This window comes from Lonchura striata, chromosome 9 (genome assembly GCF_046129695.1).
Source record: "Lonchura striata isolate bLonStr1 chromosome 9, bLonStr1.mat, whole genome shotgun sequence".
Classification (NCBI taxonomy): Eukaryota; Metazoa; Chordata; class Aves; order Passeriformes; family Estrildidae; genus Lonchura; species Lonchura striata.
The window spans coordinates 28,039,107-28,059,010 of NC_134611.1; the positions used below are offsets into that span (position 1 = coordinate 28,039,107).

Below are 19,904 nucleotides of genomic sequence, written 5' to 3' on the forward strand. Positions count from 1 at the left end.
GAGGCGCTGCCCCACGAGCGCGGAGCGTGCCAGAATGTGCCGGCGTGGCTCGGGCGGCTCATCGCGGGCAGGGCCGTGACTACAGAGCCCTGCCCCGCCTGGCCTCGCACACTGCCAGCGATGGGGCAGCCACGGCTTCTCCGGGCCCCCTGTGGCAGCGCCTCACCACCCTCACGGCGAAGAACTTCCTCCTGAATACCCAGTCTAACGCTCGGTTTGGAGCCGTTCCCCGTCACGCTGCCGCGCTGCCCTAAACATTCCCCTGTCCGTGCTGGAAACACCGCCGGCACTCCCAGCTGCCCGATGTACGCTTCTTTAATAAACCCCCCCAAACCATCGCACCCTCACAAAAGCAGCCTCCCGGCAATGGAAGGGAAGAGCGTCTTTATTTCCATGACAAGCGTTTGTACAAAGTTCCAAGCAAATACAATGTGTTTCATGTCCTGGCCCTTCACAGTGGAAACCCCATGGAATTCCACACCCCAGCCCGCTCCCCTCAGGGCGCCCGGCTCCACCAGAGGAGATTTATTACAGTTCACGGTTTGTGGAGGAAACCGCAAGAAAGCAACAGAAACGACAGAATGGGTGCATTATTATAATTTCTCATCAGTGGTCCCACATAACCTTGTAGATTGCTGACCTCTTATAACTAAGCTGTCGCTTCTAACCAACAATTAGAAAAGCACTATATCCATTGGCAAACGGGCAGAAAATGCCCAAAACCGAGAAAAAAGTCCCATGGCCACCAGGAACTGCAATTTAAATTATACAGGCTGAATCTTCTTCATCCTTACCCATCTCACTGGTGAAAAACATCTGAGCATCTGCATCCAGCCATGCAACACACACCACAGGAAAATATTACCCAGATCTAGGCCTGCCACAGAAATAACTCCAAAATTACCATTATGGAAATACTTATGCAAAATGCTCTCTGTACAGATGTATCTAATTCACATCAGAATGAATTAGTTTCCTTTTGCAGGAGGCTGCAGTCCTTTTTGCTGCCATGCAAAAAAAAAGTACTAAAACCCCATCATGTCCCCTAATTTTAGCTTAAAAAGGCTGCTTGCTGCTTAACTCTAGAGCACTTTATAAATTTGAAGTCATTTAACACTCAGTACCAATTAAAAATAGTTAATGATTTGTAAAAGTGAAGCAGCTGACAGTGAAATAACCAATGATTTGTAAAAAAAAAAAAATTGGCTGGCAGTGGTTTCTATGTTTCCAAATTAGTATTTTTGCATGAAATACAAGGAGGAAATGAGTCAAACTACTTCTGCAAGGAAAATGTCTGTGACCTTCATGTTTCCATACCACAGTATGGCTTCTAGAATAAATCGGAACTGCATTTATTTTACTGCAGTGACAGAATAGTTAATCCAGTTACTCAACAAAGTTCCTTCCTCACACAGTACTATTTAGCTGTTCCTCTAGTGTCAATTTTCTGTTAGTATTAAAGAATATTTTGACAGCATTAAAAGACTTTGCACAGTTTGCTGAAGTTAAATGCTAACACATATTATGCTTTGTTATTTCTTCCTGTGTCTTTATGGGCATAGATCCTGCAGTCCTTGCTGCAATTATAGTTAATCTTTGCTATCCTGCACTGTATAACATTCAGAAACAGGCTCAAAACACCAGGCCAGAATTTCAAGGTGCCTTAAACTGACCTCTAAAGTGAGGTCTTGCATTTGAAAGGCCAATTTACTAAAATGCTGGGTTTCATCTCCAAGCTTTTCTGTGCAAAATGAGATGCAAAGGACACATTTAAGCAACTCTGCACCAAGATTATGGCTTGATACAGATCGTGTGCATGACAGCAACTGCCTCATTTTAATAACTGCTTTTGTAATGTAATTCTGCCCTCCAAAATCTAAGCACATGCAAAACAACCTCTGGCTGCCTGTCAGTCCAGTTAACATCTGCATTAGAAATTAGATGCAATGATTCTGGTATTTCACAATTGTTGCCACTTATTACATGATTTCCATACCTAAAAAGGTCTACAGACCTGAGTAACTCAGTGGGAATGGCAGGTCTCAAGATTCTGTATGAAATTGCTGTAAGTGCATCTATTTTATGGTGGGATTTAAACCAGAGAAATGCTGCCTAACAGTTATAGTTATTGTAAACATTCTCTCCCTTCCATAAAACAAAACAAAACAAAACAATAGCCATAAAGTGCTCTGGAAGGCTAAATAACCCCGAAGTGCAGAGTGGGACTGAGAAACCTGCTCCCATACCTTCCCCTTTTTAAATACAGCAATAAGAGAAAAAAAAAATCAGAATTATTTGCTTTTCTTTGATATCTGCCAAAACTTGAAAATAATTAAGTAATCGGTATGCAGAGTTTGCACCACGTGGCTTTTCAGCAATCTACTAAATCAACTATTTGGTTCTGTTTACTACAGAAAAAGTTTTACTACAAAAAAAAGTTTTTGTTTCCTGTATACTGCATGCAAATACTAAAAGCATCCTCGAGTATGTATGTACCAATCACCAGAATCAGAGCGGTACTTGTCAAAACCATGCATTTAAAAATCAAGAGGATCACTAAGAACAGCTAAGTTGTTAAAATAAGTTGATGATAGTCGGGCGTTTGAAGCACTCAGTGGTCACATTTCCAGACTTTTTCTCTAGCTTTAAAAGGGAGCAGATTTGAAGTGGCAGCTGAGATTCCTCAGCAGTAATCTGGTTTTAACCGAAACGAAACCCATCACCCATCCCTCGGGAAGGGATTCGTGGGAAACCTGCAGGAGCTGGGGACACCACAACAAAGCGCATTTCCTCCAGCCCCGACCTCAACAAGTATTCAAAACTGAACAGGGATTACTGGAGTGAACAGGTCCCGCAGGGCTGGGCTGAAAGCTGCTTTCTACCCCTCAGAGTTTTGCTGTGCAGGACCATCTCCTCGGTGTTCTTCTGGGAGGATCGCTTTTCCTCCGGTGCCGTGAATTCCTGAGGGCTGATCTCCCGGCTCCCCCTCTCGCCGCCCGGGCTCCGTGTCTGCCGTGCGCTCTGTCCCGGGCTGCCCCCGGCGCGGCTGCAGGGACACCGGCTCCAGCAGTCCGGGGCCCGGGTTTGCTCTATCCAGGATGGGCACCTCCCTCGTGCCTGCATCTGCAGCAGGGCTCGGAAAGGAGCTCTGTGTCCCACCGTCCTCCAGGACAGCGTGGCTGTCCCCTGTTCCTTCCTTCCCATCCACCGCAATTCCCGTGTGCTCCTCCGGCTGCAACCTCTCGCCTTCCGCACCTGCGTACCACACACTTGGTTTGCTCTCCACCTCTGCCTTTGCCTCCCGAGGCGGAGCCCAGCCCTCCACCAGCCACGGAGCTTGTGCCCCCTTGGGCACGCTCTCTCCCCTCGTACCATCTGTCCCCAGGCTGGCTGAGGATGGTCGCTCCTCCTTGAACTCCACACATTCTGCTGCATCTTCACTCTTCATCTTCTGGCTCACCTGAATTTCTGCCACAGCCACTTCGCTCAACTCGTAGTTCCCATTATGGTGCTCCGGCAACTTCAGCAGCTCACCCTCACAGACCTCCTTTATGTTCTCAGCTGGAGTATCCGCTGGGATCTCAACTGTCAGCATCAGCAAACTCCTTATCTCATTCACGTCATCGGGGGATTTACTACTCTTTTCTTCTGACTGGCTTTCTTTTTCAGGACTAACCCCAAACCCTGCTTTCCCTGTCTTTTCATCCTGGGAAACAATCTTTGTCTCAGTATTCTCACCACTTTCTTTTTTACTATTCCCTTCCAACCCTGTTCCTACTGCATTTTCACTCTGAGATAATGTTCCCATAATTTCATTTTCTACCTTGCTTTCCTTTTCTACACTCCCTAAAATCTCTGCATCTGTTACGCTCTTAGGTGAGAAAGTGAGCTTTATCTCAGAAACTTTTTCCTGTGCTGTGCTTGCTTTCTCAGTGCTGCTGACAGACACAGCAGCCGTTACTGTTTGACTCACTGAAGTCACCTCTTCCTCCACTGCTCCTTCAGGTACCTTCAGTTCTTTTTTAGGGCTGGCTTCAAAATTTTTTACTGCAGTGTCAGTCCCAGAAGCTACTTTTTCCTCCAGAGCTGTTTGTTGTGCCTTGAGTCCTCTCTCAGTGCTCACTACACACTCTGATACATTCTCCATGGCACCTTTTCCCTCTGCAACTCCCTGTTTAATGTGGTCAGCCGAAGGGCACTCCTGTTTGTCACCAACGTCTGTAACAGCCACTGCTTCCCTCCTGCTGGCCTGATCACCAGCTGCACTAACAGAGGTGCCTGCCTCTTTGTCTGGTGACTTTCCCTCATCAGCATCCTTCTCCCACACGATTTTCCCTGTCACAACGAGCGTTTCGTCCCCGTGGCTCTCGGTGTCCGACCCCTCGGCCCGGGGGGCTGCGGGCGCCTTGGCGGGGGTGCCCTGTGCTGACCCCACGGGAGTCCTCAGCTCTGTCAGGCTGGACACGCTCTCGCAGGGCACGTTCAGGTTATCCTCAAACAGGTTGTGCTTCCTCAGAATGGCAGCTTCGTTGATCACTGAATAAAACACAAACACCAAACTGCTTTGGGAAGGCTGACAGAGGCACAGGGAAGAACATACAGTGCTATCCCAAGTTTATGTTGTACATTTTGATATTAAAGTCAACACTAATGTTAATTTTCAGCTTCCTTTTAGTTCACATTTCTTTTCGGGAGATGGAGATTTTATTTTTTGAATAACATCACTTTAGTATTGACCCAAGCACTTCTGAAGCAGAGGACCCACAATGCACAAGGGTAATGCTTCAGTGCAGAAGGATTTACATTGAATATGCCAATAAAAGCATGCTGGTTACAATTATTATACTGCTGTTTTGGAAGAGGAGTGCCTATGGTCTGTGAAAACATCCTGTGTAGTACATTTGCTTGTCTTTTATCCAGGGCAGAGACAGACAGGCACATATAGAGAGATACAAGTAAAGTATTAATAGATATACATATATATGTAGTATTTATTAAGAATAGTCTCATTTTCTGACACAGAAGCAGAAAGATCTGCAAGGAGTACTGCACTGGCATCAGTGAGTACTGGAAACTGCATCCAGCAGTTATTTTCATTTGAGAAAATTAATCTCTGTTACCATTAGTCTTTGAAATTCTCTTAGTCTTGCAATTGGCATAGTCTTTTCATTTAGTCATCACCAAACCTGTACAAGTAAGGATAGAATTTCCCTCCTTGGCCCAGGGAACTGAGATCAAATGAAGTTGCCATAATTACATTTTGTTAGAAAAAGGCTTGTGCCAAGCCATCACTCTTAACTTCCATGGATTTAGTAAAGCTGCCCCATAACTCAGATTTTAGGGCTTGCAACACATTTTCAAGCGAGCCAAATGAAAAAACACTGTAGGGACGTAACCACCAGTGCTGGAGAAAGCAGGACAGGAACAGCCAGGTGAGGCTCTGGGAAGCTCTGAAGGAGCAGCTCATGGGCCACAGGCTGCAATGTTATTCCTGTCACCTCAGAAATGTTCTCACCTTTTAGGGCCTCTTCAAGCAGTGTCTGATGTAAAATCTCTTCATACACGTTCTCTACTTGGATCACACTTGTGTAATCAGCAAAAATGTACTGCTCGTATCTCTGCAGCTCCTGTGCAGGTAGGGGAGAAAGGAACAGATGGAGAAAACTGAGGGATTCTGAGTCCTACTGCAACCAAATAGCTCAGAGATGCCATGGAGCAGGTCTTGCAACACGCCGTGACAGCTCCTGGGGTGCACTGTTTGAACTATGACTCCATGAGCTACGTGTGTCCACAATCAATTATGTACCTACCAAACATAATTACTTACCTGCAGTACAACCACAGTTAAAAGCACTACATATCACTGCCTGCTGAAACAAACAGCTGCTGAGGAAATGCCTCACAACCTGTTTGTCCAAGAAGGCAAATCCACGGTGCACAGGAGACGCGGGGTTGGTTTTGTTTTTCTAATAGGTGTGTAACACTTTGAGCTCACTGATTTATACCCATCAGGCTGTCTAACTGAATCACTATCATCAAGCAGCTGCTTGGTGGTCTATAAAAAGTAAATTAAGTGACCTCTGACCACTTCTAGAAGAGGCACCTACATAAATCACCTGGAGGTTTTCAAGTAAAAGGTCAGGACTTGGCAGGTCTTGTCAGCTGTACCACACTTTGGCTTCTAGAGCTGGCTGCTCATTTCTGCAGAGGCACAAATACAAAAGGCTGGTGGGAAACTAAATAGAAAGGGTTGTGGAAGTTTGCTCCATCACTGCTTCCTCTGTGACAGAGACATGAGGTACCTGCACATATTCTAGGTGATAAAATGCTCGTCCCTGTGCTGCACACCTACCCAACCCATGACGTGGCAAATCTAAGCACTGAGCACGCAGGAGATCTGCAAACAGCCTGACAGTGTTAAGGAATTACTACCAAGGTGCTGTTCCTCCCCTGCCTTCCATTTTTGTTTTTTGAGGTTTTTAGTCACAGATACCTACTGGTTTGCATGTTGAAGCCAGTGTCTTCTGCATTGTGGGCAAGGTAATCTGCACCAGTGCCTCTTGGAATATCATCTTGCGGATGGTGCTGCTGTCATAGTCATATTGCTGCCAAAACACACAGAAAGAAACAAGCCCATGCGTGCCTGGGGTTATTCACCACTCCCACAGGGAACTGCTCCTGTCAGCCCGTAGCTGCCGCATCAGGGCACACAGGGGTTGGAATGGCCACACAGGTTAGTCCAGCTTCTACAAAATCACTCTAAAATCTACTGTTCTGGGATCTCTTTTGCTTCTTTTAGGCTAGAAACATCCCCCAGCTGCCCTCCCCAGGCGTTTCAGCACTGCATTTTCAGAGAGTAACAAATCCTAGTGCAGGCTAATTACAAAGTTAATTTAAAATTATTTATGCAGATCCACAGCATATTAATAATCTGATTTACCTACAATTTAAGGGACTGCACATGCAAATACTTTTATAAGTGTCTGTCCAGAACTAGGTTTTATCCCCCAAATGGGCAGTTTTGCTAAGTGCCACTAAATCAGTATTTTCAGCTGGATGGTAAAAGCTTATCCTCTTTCAAATATTGAGGTACATTAATATAAAATATATTCTCTGCTTCCAGAAAGGCAGCCTGCAAATGTGCTACATGACATTTACCTTCAGCACTCTCAGCTTGACTTTTTCAATGGTTGTTGCAACTTTGGCCGAGTCTGCCTGGTGGCTTGGAGAGAACAACTGCTCAAAAGTATAAACTGCATTTTCCATCAGCTAAAAATAGTAAGTAGAAAAAAATCTGTTAAAGATCAGTAACATCAAATTCCTGCAAACATGTTAAGTGCAACTGTTAATTTAAATTGTATTTCTGAGAAGGTGCTCTGAAGAGCACTGAAATGCTGCAATAAATAAATTAAATTAAAGCTGTGGTATCATTATCATGCTGTCCCAGCTTTCTTGTACAGATTTGATCTCATGTCACCACCAAAACTGATAGTGGCAGAGCCAAAATGTTGAATTGATTATCCATGTATACAGACCATAGTCAAAACTCATTATCCCTAATGGGAAGACTCCCATTGACTTCTATCATTAATAAAAAATATTTAATCATACTGCACATCATTTTAATTATAATACAAATAAATAATCAGCAAAAATCACACAGAGTGCAATAATTTCTCTCAGAATTATGCTAAACTGGCATTTACAATATTTTCAGCTTATCATTAAGAATATTATGCCCCTACTCTGAAGATATTTCAGACAAACAGTTCTGCAAGCGGTAATTGAGTCTATCTAATGAGGCTTTGCATTTTCTTTAGGTGTTCCCATTCAAATAGTAACATTTTCTTATTGGAAAAGTACAGGGAGATAAGCAGGGGGGGGCATTCCTTCAGCCAGTTGAGTACCGTGCTCCCAGATTGCCTGAATTGGCCACTAGAGGATGCCAAGCTCCCAAAGCAAGGAATCCTGCTCCACCCGAGGTACATTTTAGCCAAATACTACACCAACACACGTGTCTGATTTCACTTATTTATGAAATAAACAACGTCCATGGAAAAACAGGGAAACTACAATATTTTTATGAGGAAAATACAAGTCTCTTAAAGAGGAAGATGCAACAATAGCATGTTTAGAACTCCTGCTATAATTTATTTCTTGTTAATTTTGACTCATATTCTGTTCAGAAAAAAACGACCTCTTGGTTGATATGGAATTTATTTTCTGTCTACTTCTTTGTCTTGACTCATGGTCTTCACTCAGTGAAATACACTTTATTTGACAGCATTTTGGAATGGTCCCCCCTGAAAGACCCAGACATGAAATCAGAATTTTATTTCTGAGTAATTCCTTGGCTGCTGGTCCTGGCTGTACTCAGAAGAGCTGCTTTTAGGAAAACCCTATTCTAGCCCTGTCCTAGACACTTGTTTTCCATATTCATAACTTCCACTCCATAGATCTGGACCAGCTCCATTTCACAAGATTACTGAGCAGATTAGTACATTTCCCAAATACAGATTAAAATCACAGGGTTCAATTTAGAGCTCCAAAGCCAAATCTGCCTTGTGATCTGGCAACTGGAATCAGTCTGCTGGCCAGCTCCTCAGAGACTTCTGGCCAGGCATCCAGGAGGAGTCCAGGCAAAGCAGAGTAATAGCCTGTACCAACACACACAAGAGGGGACAAAGAGGTGGAGCTCAGTTTTCATCTGGAACGATACTGTCACCTCCACCACTGCCCTGAAAGGTGAGGCTGGATAAAGCACCTACACCCTGAAATGTTGTCTGTCTCCAAGTTTCTAACATTAATTGCTTTACTTTATATTAGTGAGAAAATCAACTACCAAGGAGAAGACATTCCAGTTTGGTAAAACACATTTAACACCCTTCTTGAAAAATCGAGCCCTGAGAAAAGGAATCAGGTGAATTTTAGCCATCCCACTAATTATACACACAACTTTCTTGGGTGGTGAGACACTGGGAATTCAGAACCTGAAAGTTCAGGGGAACAGATGATCCATCCAAAATTTTCATGCCTTGCTGAATGACACACACACACACAGAGTCTTGCAAATAAAAGTTTCAAGCAGCTTCTAGCTGGTTTTCTCAGGTTTTGTTACCTGTACCTTGTCTGAGAGACACTCTGGGGCTCTTTCACAGCTTTTATCAAGATTACTTTGAAGCAGATTAGCAGGACAAACCTAACCTGTTCTCCCAGGAGGAAAAACTGGATCTTACAGTACCTCTTGCATGAAGTTCTGTGTCCTCTGAATCACAAAATCGATGTGATAGACCTTGAAGCGACTCTTGAGGTCCTGCAGGAGCTCCTGCAGCAGGTTCACCTTCAGATAGCAGGGCTCCATTTTCACCGAGTTGAAGGGCAGGGTCATGAGCTGGTCCACATTCTGCATTCCCATGCAGGTTGAGAGAAAGTAACCAGAGGTGAATTTTTAATAGAGAATGTAACAATTTGGCTTTAACCCAAATTCTGGTATCTGCACACCATTTGTACAAATACCACAAGACTTTGTAAATGACAAAACCAGGTGCTCACGTGCTTCCACCTGGGAAAGCAAATCCTGCTGCCAGCCAGGGTCTAGTCAAGAACAACCTTGTGCTGATGCAAAGGCTCCTTGTCTTACCTCCTTTAGCCTGGTCATGTCATTGGTCTTCTGGAAGTCCTGGATGATTTCATTCACTTCCTTATCAAAAAGCGCGCGCACTTCCGTGAATCCGGAACTGACGGGGCCCATGAGCTCCTCCAGGATGGAGGCGAGGAATGGCTGGATATTCTCTGTGCAGCACTTCTGGGCAGGCTCAGAAACACTGGCTGGAGGGTCACACAGGACAACAGTTGCATTTAGAGACATTGAAAGAAGTAATTGGAACTTATTGCTTTACAGTGAATTTAATGGTTTTGCATTTTTCCCTGGAGTCACACCACCACAGAGGTGATGAGGGTGTGAAAGGAGTTCACAGCTTTATGAGTGACACTGAAAACTCTTGTCTCAAGCTTCACCTAAGCAAACACTGGCAACTAGGGGACTGTGAGGGAGAGGAAAGGGCAGGTCTTGGTATGATTACCAGCTATTGATTTATTTATTTATTTGCCAGCTTAAGCAACACCAACATTTTGCCTGTTCTTTACATTCCTTTTTATATTCATAACAAAATTATGATTACTTTACATTAAATAAAAGCCACTTAAGAAGCCCTTTGGCTTCAATATTCTTTGAAAGCCCGTAGACTTGTCACATAACCAGAACCTGGTTTTGTGGTACATTCCTAGAGAACAGGTCTTTTCATTATGCTCATGTGACCTGTATCTTCACTAAGACTGTATAATTGAAAATGAAAGCGGAAGGAACAATTCTGATCAGGATACTCAAAATCTGTCAGCTCCAATTTGAGAAGGCCTGGTATTTTCGCAGACACAATGGCCACAGGTATCTTTTCCCATCAAAGGCAGCAGAGGCTCATTTCTGTTCTGAAAATTGGTGTCTCCAGTTTGATTTCTCAAAACACAACAAGGATTTCAATCAAGCACATCTGGAAATTTGAGCAACACAATGGGAAACATTGGAGAATTGCTCCAAAGCACAGCTGTTCCTCCACTAACCTTTGATTTTTCCAGCTAGGAAGTTCTTGGAGCTCAGAATCTGATCCATGTCTGAACGAATGGTCCCTTCAAGAGTTTTTACAAATTCTCTACATTCTTCTTTCAAGGTATTTAATCCTTCTGCCACCTCCTGCTGGACTAAGCCATAGGTTTCCTCTACAATCTGGACACAAATCAGATTGAGAAGCGGAGATCAGAACCAGCACCCACAGAGAGCTGCTATGAGCAACAGCTTCTCTGCAAGGGTCAGTCCTTACCCCAAACCAAGCCCGTTTCCTATCATTCCTCTTTCCCTTCATTTTAGGCAGGATCATTGTCTGGAGGTTAGGCAGCAGCTCCTCCATCACCAGGTTGCTCAGGATCTGTAGGGTCAGGAGATGAAAATGGCAAGTTCACACCCTGTTCTTGAGCTGAAGGCTGAGCACTGCAGCACAGAGCGATGTGTGCAGGCAGTGGCTCAGCTGTCCCTCCCTTCCAGCTGCCAGGAATTACCCACAGAGGCTCTGCAGTCTCTCTGCCTAGATTTGAACTGCAACTCCTTCCTTACCTGTCCCACTCAAATGTACCAAATAAATATGCAAGACTTAATATACATCTGATTTTGGGAGTCTCCCATGTTTTTGTTTATGGACACTGTCTCTGGCCTGAGAAAGCTCCACCAACAGCCCAGCACAGTCCACATTCAGGATCACATCCCTGCTGTACCCACCTTCTAGCTGAGCTAATACAGAGTGCAAAAATACCCCTCAACTTTCCATTTTCATCATGCCAGGACTTTTTCATTCATGTCCGTGCTCCCAGACACTGCACCTCATGTATTAAAGCTGCCAGAAAGATTTGAGGCATGCACCAACACCAGCAGAAGGAAAAGGCAGGAACTAGAGCAGCACAACTAAAGGATTCTGACTGCAGCCCAGTGTAAAACAGGGCATAAACAGCCCCTATGGAAATACAACTCTCAATACCTACTGTAATATACCTCGAATATACCTCAAATATGCAATACACTTTTATTGTAGCTTCATTTAAGTACTTATAGATAATGCCACAGCAGCACTTCAGCACTGCTGACTCAAATGTCTGCAAAAGCAATTCACTAATTCAGGTCCTAATGGCTCCCTTGAAAAAGATCTCGTGAATAACCCAAACAATCATAAATAATAAATGTGACAACAGACGAGATAGATTTAAAAGCCAAGGGAAAGGCATGAAGCTGTGTCAGGGGAGGGTTAGGCTGGCTGTCAAGGAAAGGTTCTTCCCCAGAGGGTGCTGGACACTGCCCAGGCTCCCCAGGGAATGGGCACAGCCCCAAGGCTGCCAGAGCTCCAGGAACTTTTGGACAACGCTCCCAGGGATGCACAGGGTGGAATTGCTGGGGTTTTTGTGCAAGGCCAGGAGCTGGACTGGATGGTCCCTGTGAGTCCCTTTCAGTTCAGGATATTCTGTGATTCCACAACTTTATATTGTGAAGAATCTTGAGTTCTCTGGGAACATTTTTAAGGCATTGGTGGATCTTCCCTCAGGTGCCCCGGCTCGTGCTCCCACTCCAGCCATGCTGCAGTCCCAGTGTGAGCTGACACTGCAGAGAGTCAGCCATCACAAATGAGTGTCAGCAAATACATTTCTTCACATTCTGCAAGGACTTTCACAGCAACAAATTTCAGCCTACTTGCTCCAAACCACTCACTTAGCTTGGATATTTGCCTAAAATAATTATTATGTTTGGTCCAAGCAGGCCATGAGAACACACTATAGTTACAGAATAAATTATTGCTAAGAAGATAATAGTGGAACTAGGTTGGATGTCTTCTGATTACAGCTCTCTTGAGACATATGGGTTATGAGTAAGATGTTGGCAAGCAATAGGAAAAATAAAACATAAAATGAACTAGCACTATAATAGCTCCATAATATGAAGGAGGAGGGGAGAATAGAAAAACCCTCATGTAACTCCTTAAAGTAAGCATTTATTATCAGATGTTAGCAGAGAACTTCAATCACTGACATGTTGGCAATGGGAAAGACACTGTTTATAGATTTTTCTCCAGATTCCACATTTCTCAGAATTTCAAAGGTAGGCTTCTTCTAAAACAATAATCTGGTTCCTTAAAACAAATCACTCTCCTTAAGGTTTTTTCCGTTTTCCCAAAGTAAGACAGATTTCATCAAGGAAAACAGCTGGCAGTTGGCACTAAAGTAAACACGTAAACATTTGTTGCTGAGTGCTCAGTGTTTGGAAAAAAAGTATAAATCAGGGTGTAAATAATGCCCTAGAAGTCATGTGGAGTAATGCCAGTGGGGTTGTGGGGCAATCTCAGCTCCATGAGTGCTCCAAAGCCAGGTGCCCAAGTATGGACCCAGACCCTGGGCTTAGCATTTCTTCTCTGCAGAACTGAAGTACACAGATTTTTGGTGTTTAAGTGTAACTGTTACTCTACAAGACTCTGTTTCAGAAGTTTTTATTTAAAAAGAATTATCACTTACATATGAGTAAGAGATGTCTTAAAATCTCAGGTATTTCTGTCTACTAAATTTTCTTTTTTTAAGATGCTGTTTTAGCCAAAAGAATTTATAATCTTCACTACCCTCAGAGCTGCCATACCCAAAACCAAAAACCCCATCAGGAATATATTCTTTTACCTCTTTTTCGTTGCCAGTTATCATTTCCCATGTGCCATAGTGGCCCTTCTCCTGACGGAAGAACTGAATGGCCTCTAAGAACGCCTCCACTTCATATGTGGTCTGTTTGAGAAAGTCTGGAGAAAACAAAAAGTAACATAAACTATTTACCCAGAAATAATCTTTACAAATAACCATCATTTTCTGAGCCATTTCCCACTCCACATGCATCTAGCAGTAATATTTTTAAATAATTTACTAAGCCCGGATGCCTGGAGGCCTTGGGTGTTCACTAAGATTTAGAAATGCATTAACATAGGAAAGCTCATTCCTTACCTTCACACCTGTGAGCAATGTAAGGTGGCACACAGGGAGACTGACAGCATGTGGCAGGGCCAACAGCTGGGAATTCTTTTTCCTTAGTTTACAATAATGGCAGGCAGCTTATTGGATAAATTGCTAAATCCTGAATTAACATTCCCCAATAATGTTTCAGTTCCTTTGTTTTGTTAAAAAACTGATGATCAAGATGGTTTTTCATGGATATACAACAAAACAGACCTCAACAAAGAAAGCACCATACTTGTACCATTTAAGAACAAAAACTCCTTACAAGATAATTCTGATTTCCCTAAATATTTCAGGAATATTCAACCAGAGCTCTGGAATATCTGGTTATTGTGCAAGGCCACTTCTGCCAGATGGGAGCTCTTCCTGAGAACAGTGTGGTGGCCTGGGGACACCTTGGCCTCAGAACAGAGTGAAGCAGAGTGGCTGCTTGGCAAACCTGAGTGAAAAAAGCATCCCCAAACACTTCAGCGACTGAAGTGCTGTATCTTCACTATCAGAGCATCAGGATTACTATCTTGTAGGAAAACAAAGCCACAAAAGCTATGTTTTCCTTAGTAATCCCCTCTCCAAGATTATCTCCTGCAGCCTGAGGAGCTGAAGTGCTGTTGTGCACGCTGAGAACAAAGGAGGGAAGAACAAGAATGTTGATTGTCTCGAAGGGAATTATGCTGCTTTAGAAGGTACTGATACATGCAAACAATTGTGATGAGAAGAGTCAGGAGTAAGTCCTCAAGCCTTGCTTGTCAAGCAACACTTCTTTGGGCTTGTTCATGAAACTGCTCAAGAGAGAAGCTTTACAGGAGCCTTGCATAAATGCCAAGGGCAATGCAGGGATTAGAGAAATTATGGGAAACGTGGAGGATTAACACCACAGTAATACCTGAAGTATCTCCTCCATGCACTTTAACAAAAACAAGTGCTACAGAAACCTACAATTAACTTCATCAGGGCTTTGTCCTTGAAGCTTGAAAACAGCTTGAAAACTGCATGGTTTTTGATCTTCTCAGAGCCCAAATGTCAACATTTGCCCTTTCAGAGTTTCACCTGGCTGCAATGACTGCAGGAAGGTTTGTTAAACACAATGAGGGGCAATAAACACTCTCTCAGTGCCACTCTCTTGATACTGTTCTTCATCTGCAGATATTTGGAGACCCAAAGACATCACACAGACTTTCCAAGCTCATACAATGATCCAACAAAAAAAAATCAGCCAGGTAAAACCCCAACCCTACTTTCACTGCTGCCTCCAGGATTTATAGCATTTGTCACAGCACATCATAAACCAGTATTAGTTTTGAGTCAGGCTGTTCAGTGCTGAGAGAACATCCTCTGACCACAGTTTTAATGAAAGAATGGAGGGTTCCACCTGACCAACTGAGGTGGAACATTGCATTCAAAAACTTTTGTCCTCCCACAATAAAACTGAGACGATTTTCATGAGAAGAGGGCCTGTTTTAGCTGCAGGGAGGGAAAACTGCAACTCCCACAGCCCTCCAATCATGACTCACATGTTTTCCTCCTTCACAGCTGTGCTCCCTCCTAACCCAAAGGGACAACAGACCACCCAAGAGGCTGGATCTTGGAGCTGCTGAGATGGTGACGCATCAGTGCTGACAGGAGTCTGCCCTCTAAGATCATCAAGTTTTAAATCCATGCTCAAGGGAGTATTCTCTCTCTGTTCTGACTGTCCCCAGGCCTGTACTGTAGTGGGAAGAAGGTGCTAAAAATCCAAGAATGATTCATTTGAATAGCTCATGGGACAAACATTAAACTGTAAGGGCCATAAAATCCCAATCCCACATTCTTTCCTATGCCAGTAAACACAGGACACAAACACAATCATGGCAGTCTTGCTACAAAAACAACTCCAAGCAGAAAGAAAGCTTTATCCTTCAAGGCTGCTTCAATTGCTTAATTTAGGCAATTTCATTCTCACTTTCCATAGGAGGAAAAGATTGCCTCAGTGATAAGGCTTTGAACAAGTAGATCCATCCAGTGCCGGGCTGTGCAGAAGCTGCTGGCGAGGCACACGAGACAGAGGCACATTCATGGACAGGGCTCAAGAAAAGGGAATTGTGCCCAGCTGAAAGGAGCTGCCACACACATTCTGCACGACCTCAGTGGGGCAGAGCCAGCGTTCTGCCCATCCCACCCAACAGTCCATGGAAAGGCTGGAGGAGGGTGGTGGCTTGGCAGCCACAGCAAGGCCAGGGAAACAAGGGCTGGGCTGTTGGGGGAGCCCCGCTGGCGTGCGAGGGAGCAGCTGGGCCCTGGGCCATGGCAGCAGAGCTGCAGCTGCAAACGGGGCAGGTGGCAAAGCCCAGTGGTGCCAGGGACGAGTGTTCACTGAGGGGAAGCACAATGGGTGCTCCCCTCTCCTGAAGCCCTCACAGGGGCTTCCCCTCGGCCATCCTGGCCCCTGTCCTGGATGATCCATGTGTCCTGCTGGTTGTATGGAGGGGAGCAGCTTAGGGCAGCTTGGTGCAGTGCCTGCTGCAGTATTCCTTACCCAAATCTCACACAAAGCCAGAAAGGTTACTGAGTGTTCTCCAGCAAAAGGCCAGTGAGGCTTTACAGACTGATACTGTGTGTTTAATCCAGGATGCCTTGCACTTGGAAAATAGCCCAAGCATCTTCTCCAGATGCTAATGAACATAACATCCCTTATGTGTGGAGATTAAAACAAAATTCTGCTTGTTCTGTTTAATTTTAAACAAAAGAAAACCTACCTAGAGACTCAACATATCCAAGCATAGAGCCCAATTTCAATAACAGATATTGCTAACCACAGATTTCTTTTATAAATGCAAGAGTAACTGCTATAAAGCTCCCTTTAACTCTGGGAGATGGAAGGACAACTTTATAAATTTTCCCAAACTTGCACATGTCTCAATGGTATGGCTCAATTTGTTCAGGACTGCAGAAAGCTTTCTGGGAAGGAAGTAGCTTCTATGCAGTGAGTAATTTCTCTTTTAAAAAACATAATTATGTCAAACATTAAGCGATCAAAATGACACCCAGAGGACCAGGCTACTGGACACCCTCTGAGAGCACCTGCACGTGGCGAAGAGGGTCCTGGTCCCAGTCTCAGCTGCCTCCCATGATTGGGCTGCCCTGGGAATGGCAGCCTTCCAACAGGCTGCCCCGGGCTGTGAGCTGCTCTTCTGTCCCTTGGCAGGTGAATGTTTGGGGAGTGATGAGCAAATCTTCATTCCCAAGGTCCTGTGGGCTCTCCCAGCCCTGTCCATGGCAGGACAGATGCCCCCTTGGAGATGGACATGGCTACAGCCCCTCAAGACAGGCTTTCCATAACACTTCCTGTGCATCCAACGACAGCAGCAGGAATTAACTGCTCTCATGGATTTGATCTCATCCACAGCCACAGATCAGCTGGTCTTACACCAGTCAGAACACTGGAGAGCTCTGTGCAAGAACTTGTGCAGATGGACCTCCTTACCAGAGAGGCTGAGTGTTCCAGCTGCCTTTGGCTCAAACTGATGAGCAGCAAATCCAGATTAATGTGATATCTGCATTTGAACATTCCAGTTCAAACTGTGCATCTGTCTGTACTGCACACTGCTCCCTTGGTGCTGCTGGTGAGGAGGTTTAATCACTCAGATGATGTTTTTTCTTAATTACAAGCAAAGGAGGAGGCCATTATAACATTGGCATAGCTGTTAAAAAGTGATTATTTCCACATCACATTTAAACTGTCCCTCTGAACAATAACTGTCCCTAATGTCACTTGGGGACATGGTTTAATGGTGAAACCATGGCTGGGTTAATGGTTGAACTCAGCTGCAATCCAGTAACAGTGAAGGGGTCTACTGACTATGGATAAAGTGCTTTACCAAAGTGAGCTCCACCAGAAGAATAAGCCTCAGCCTTCTGGCTGACATTTCACACAAAGCTGAGGCCCAAAGACATAGGTGAACAAGTGTTAAGCCAGCATCCAGAAGTGTGAGCTCACAGAGCACAGGTTTTAATTAAAGAAATGCTGACTTGGTCATAACGCACTTCAACTGACCACCAAAACTCAGGAGCAATCCACCCTGGCTTCATCTGCTTCCTGCAGCATCCCAGCCAGATTCTGCATGCAGGGAATATCATTTATATGATCCTGGAATTCTTTCTTCAGGTAACTAATTGATATTAGCAATGTGGCACCCAGTGATGGCTGTTTTTGTAGGAGATGATCATGTCAGGGCCCACAGGCCTTGCTGGGCTCACCAGCCTCAGGAACTGCAGCTCTCTCTTCCCAACACAAGACATTCACAACCAATACAAAAAACTCATGACTTTTTAGTTCCCCCCTACAAGCAGGGCCCATGAATATCCTCTTAAATCATTCCAAGTGACAGGCTTTGGACAAACACTGGAGAAGGCAGGACAACAATCACTGGAAGGAGATGAAGATGACCAAAGAGTTCAGTCTGGTGGCCTTTCACTGAGGAGGAGAATGTCACTTACTAATAATTTTTGGAATATGATAAATGAGTAAAAAACTGCATTTGATTTTAGGTGATCTCACAATATTATTTTGTTGCTTCCTCATCCATTTGAAGGAGAGCTGACTCTGGTGAAGGTAGTGCCAAAGCATCTCACATAACTCCTTCTTGTTGGTCACTTTATAGAGCCTTTTTCTGGGACACAAAAATCTCAGTACAGATATTGGTGCAGGGCCTTCCTTCTTGTGATGTTACAAATAGATAGCAAGAGGCAGACAAAGAAGTGTTTTGAATTTGAAGTGCAGTCTCAAAAGCTGGTGATTCCACCCCTTCATTTCCACTAGACACTGCTGCCCTCAAGAGAATAGATTTCATGCTAAGAAATGCAAATTACATTTTCCCAGTTTTCTCATCCTTCCAAGTTATTCCCCTCTCACCTTGGCATCTGTTTCTTTCATATATATTTAGAGTTGCTTTTCCTCTGCTTTCCACTATACACACTCCATAATTTAATAAATAATACATTTCTAACTAGTTTTTTTTAAATTTAGTTATTTTAAAACAAAAGCTGGTAAAACAAAAAGGAAAATACACAGCTCCAAACCAACTAAAGAGCCAGGATAGTGGTACTGACACTTCAAAAACAGTGCTCCCACTCTTCCAGCCCCAAGGATTTGGGGTGGAGGCAGCTGGAGACCATCAGGGAACAAGAGACATTCCTGCAGGGAAGGAATCACTCTGCCAGCCTTCCAGCACCACAATTAGGGAACGCCCTTCAAATAAAAATAAATGAGCACAATAAAAAAAATATTTCCCTTTCTAAGAGCTCACGTGAGCTCCAGCATGATTTAAGAGCTGCTGCATTTAGATACCACAGACAGCTGGTAAAAAAGCCATGGCCATCAACCCCTATAAAATTAAAATGTGGAAATTCTGTCTCCAAAAAATAAGCAATGGTCCCATCCCACCGGGATGGCAGGTAAGAAAAGGAACATGCTTTGAACCTGGGGTGAAAAAGAAAGCTCAGGAAGTGCACCTAAGGAAAAGGGAGGTTACCTGGAGCTTGGGACATGGCTAAAGCACAGTTGAAAATGACCCTCTAAATAAAAGGACACACATTTTACCCTCACAAAATGCTGTCCTGTGTTGCTAGCATCCAAACTGAGAACAAAGTAAGATATATATGGTGCTCTGGGCCTGAGAGGCATCAACCTCCCAGCTCTGGGGGTTTCCTGCAAGCAGTGTGCTGTCACATTATCCACAGAGCATGTGGTGTGAAGCTGCTAACCACCAACAGAAGCTGGATGAGGTCACTCCCAAACATGATGCAGCCCTGAAAGAATACACTGTACTTATAGCAAATAGAGCTTCCTTCCGTGGCCACCAAACCAACACTGAGCAGGGTTAACTGTTTGCTTATCAGCACACAGCACCCAGACTGAAGCTGGTCAAAGCAGCACCAGACAGGGCACAATGAACCTCCAGAGGGAAGCCCAGCAGGTGTGGATTTCATACTCTAAAATATTAATGATCACTGCATTAACACACACAAAGGATCACAGTATCACTCATTTTTGACATTTTCCAAGTGTTTTCCAAACCAGCTACTGCATTCCTGGAGCAGGTGGGAATTTGGAGAAGAAAAGGTTCTATTTATTGTGGCCTTTCAGTACCTACAGAGGCTCCAGGAGAGCAGGAGAAGGACTCTGGAGAAGGGATGGAATGACAGGATGAGGGGGAGTGGCTTCCCACTGACAGAGGGCAGGGATAGATGGGATTTTGGGAATGAATGGTTCCCTGTGAGGGTGAGCAGGCCCTGGCACAGGATGCCCAGAGAAGCTGTGGCTGCCCCTGGATCCCTGGCAGTGT

At 44.3% G+C, this 19,904-nt stretch overlaps 1 protein-coding gene across 1 annotated transcript in view; it reads right to left on the reverse strand.

Moving 5' to 3' along the window:
* Window positions 1–367: 367 nt before the first annotated feature.
* NIBAN1 (niban apoptosis regulator 1) overlaps window positions 368–19,904 on the reverse strand; it is a 55,816-nt gene continuing 36,279 nt past the window's right edge. The window contains exons 6-14 of the mRNA XM_077785504.1: window positions 13,258–13,373; window positions 10,875–10,979; window positions 10,618–10,780; window positions 9,641–9,828; window positions 9,242–9,403; window positions 7,159–7,269; window positions 6,498–6,605; window positions 5,516–5,627; window positions 368–4,536 (exon numbers count right to left, since the gene is read on the reverse strand). Coding sequence (XP_077641630.1) covers window positions 2,879–4,536; window positions 5,516–5,627; window positions 6,498–6,605; window positions 7,159–7,269; window positions 9,242–9,403; window positions 9,641–9,828; window positions 10,618–10,780; window positions 10,875–10,979; window positions 13,258–13,373 — 2,723 coding nt within the window. The 3' untranslated portion in view covers window positions 368–2,878. The remainder of the gene's footprint in view (window positions 4,537–5,515; window positions 5,628–6,497; window positions 6,606–7,158; window positions 7,270–9,241; window positions 9,404–9,640; window positions 9,829–10,617; window positions 10,781–10,874; window positions 10,980–13,257; window positions 13,374–19,904) is intronic.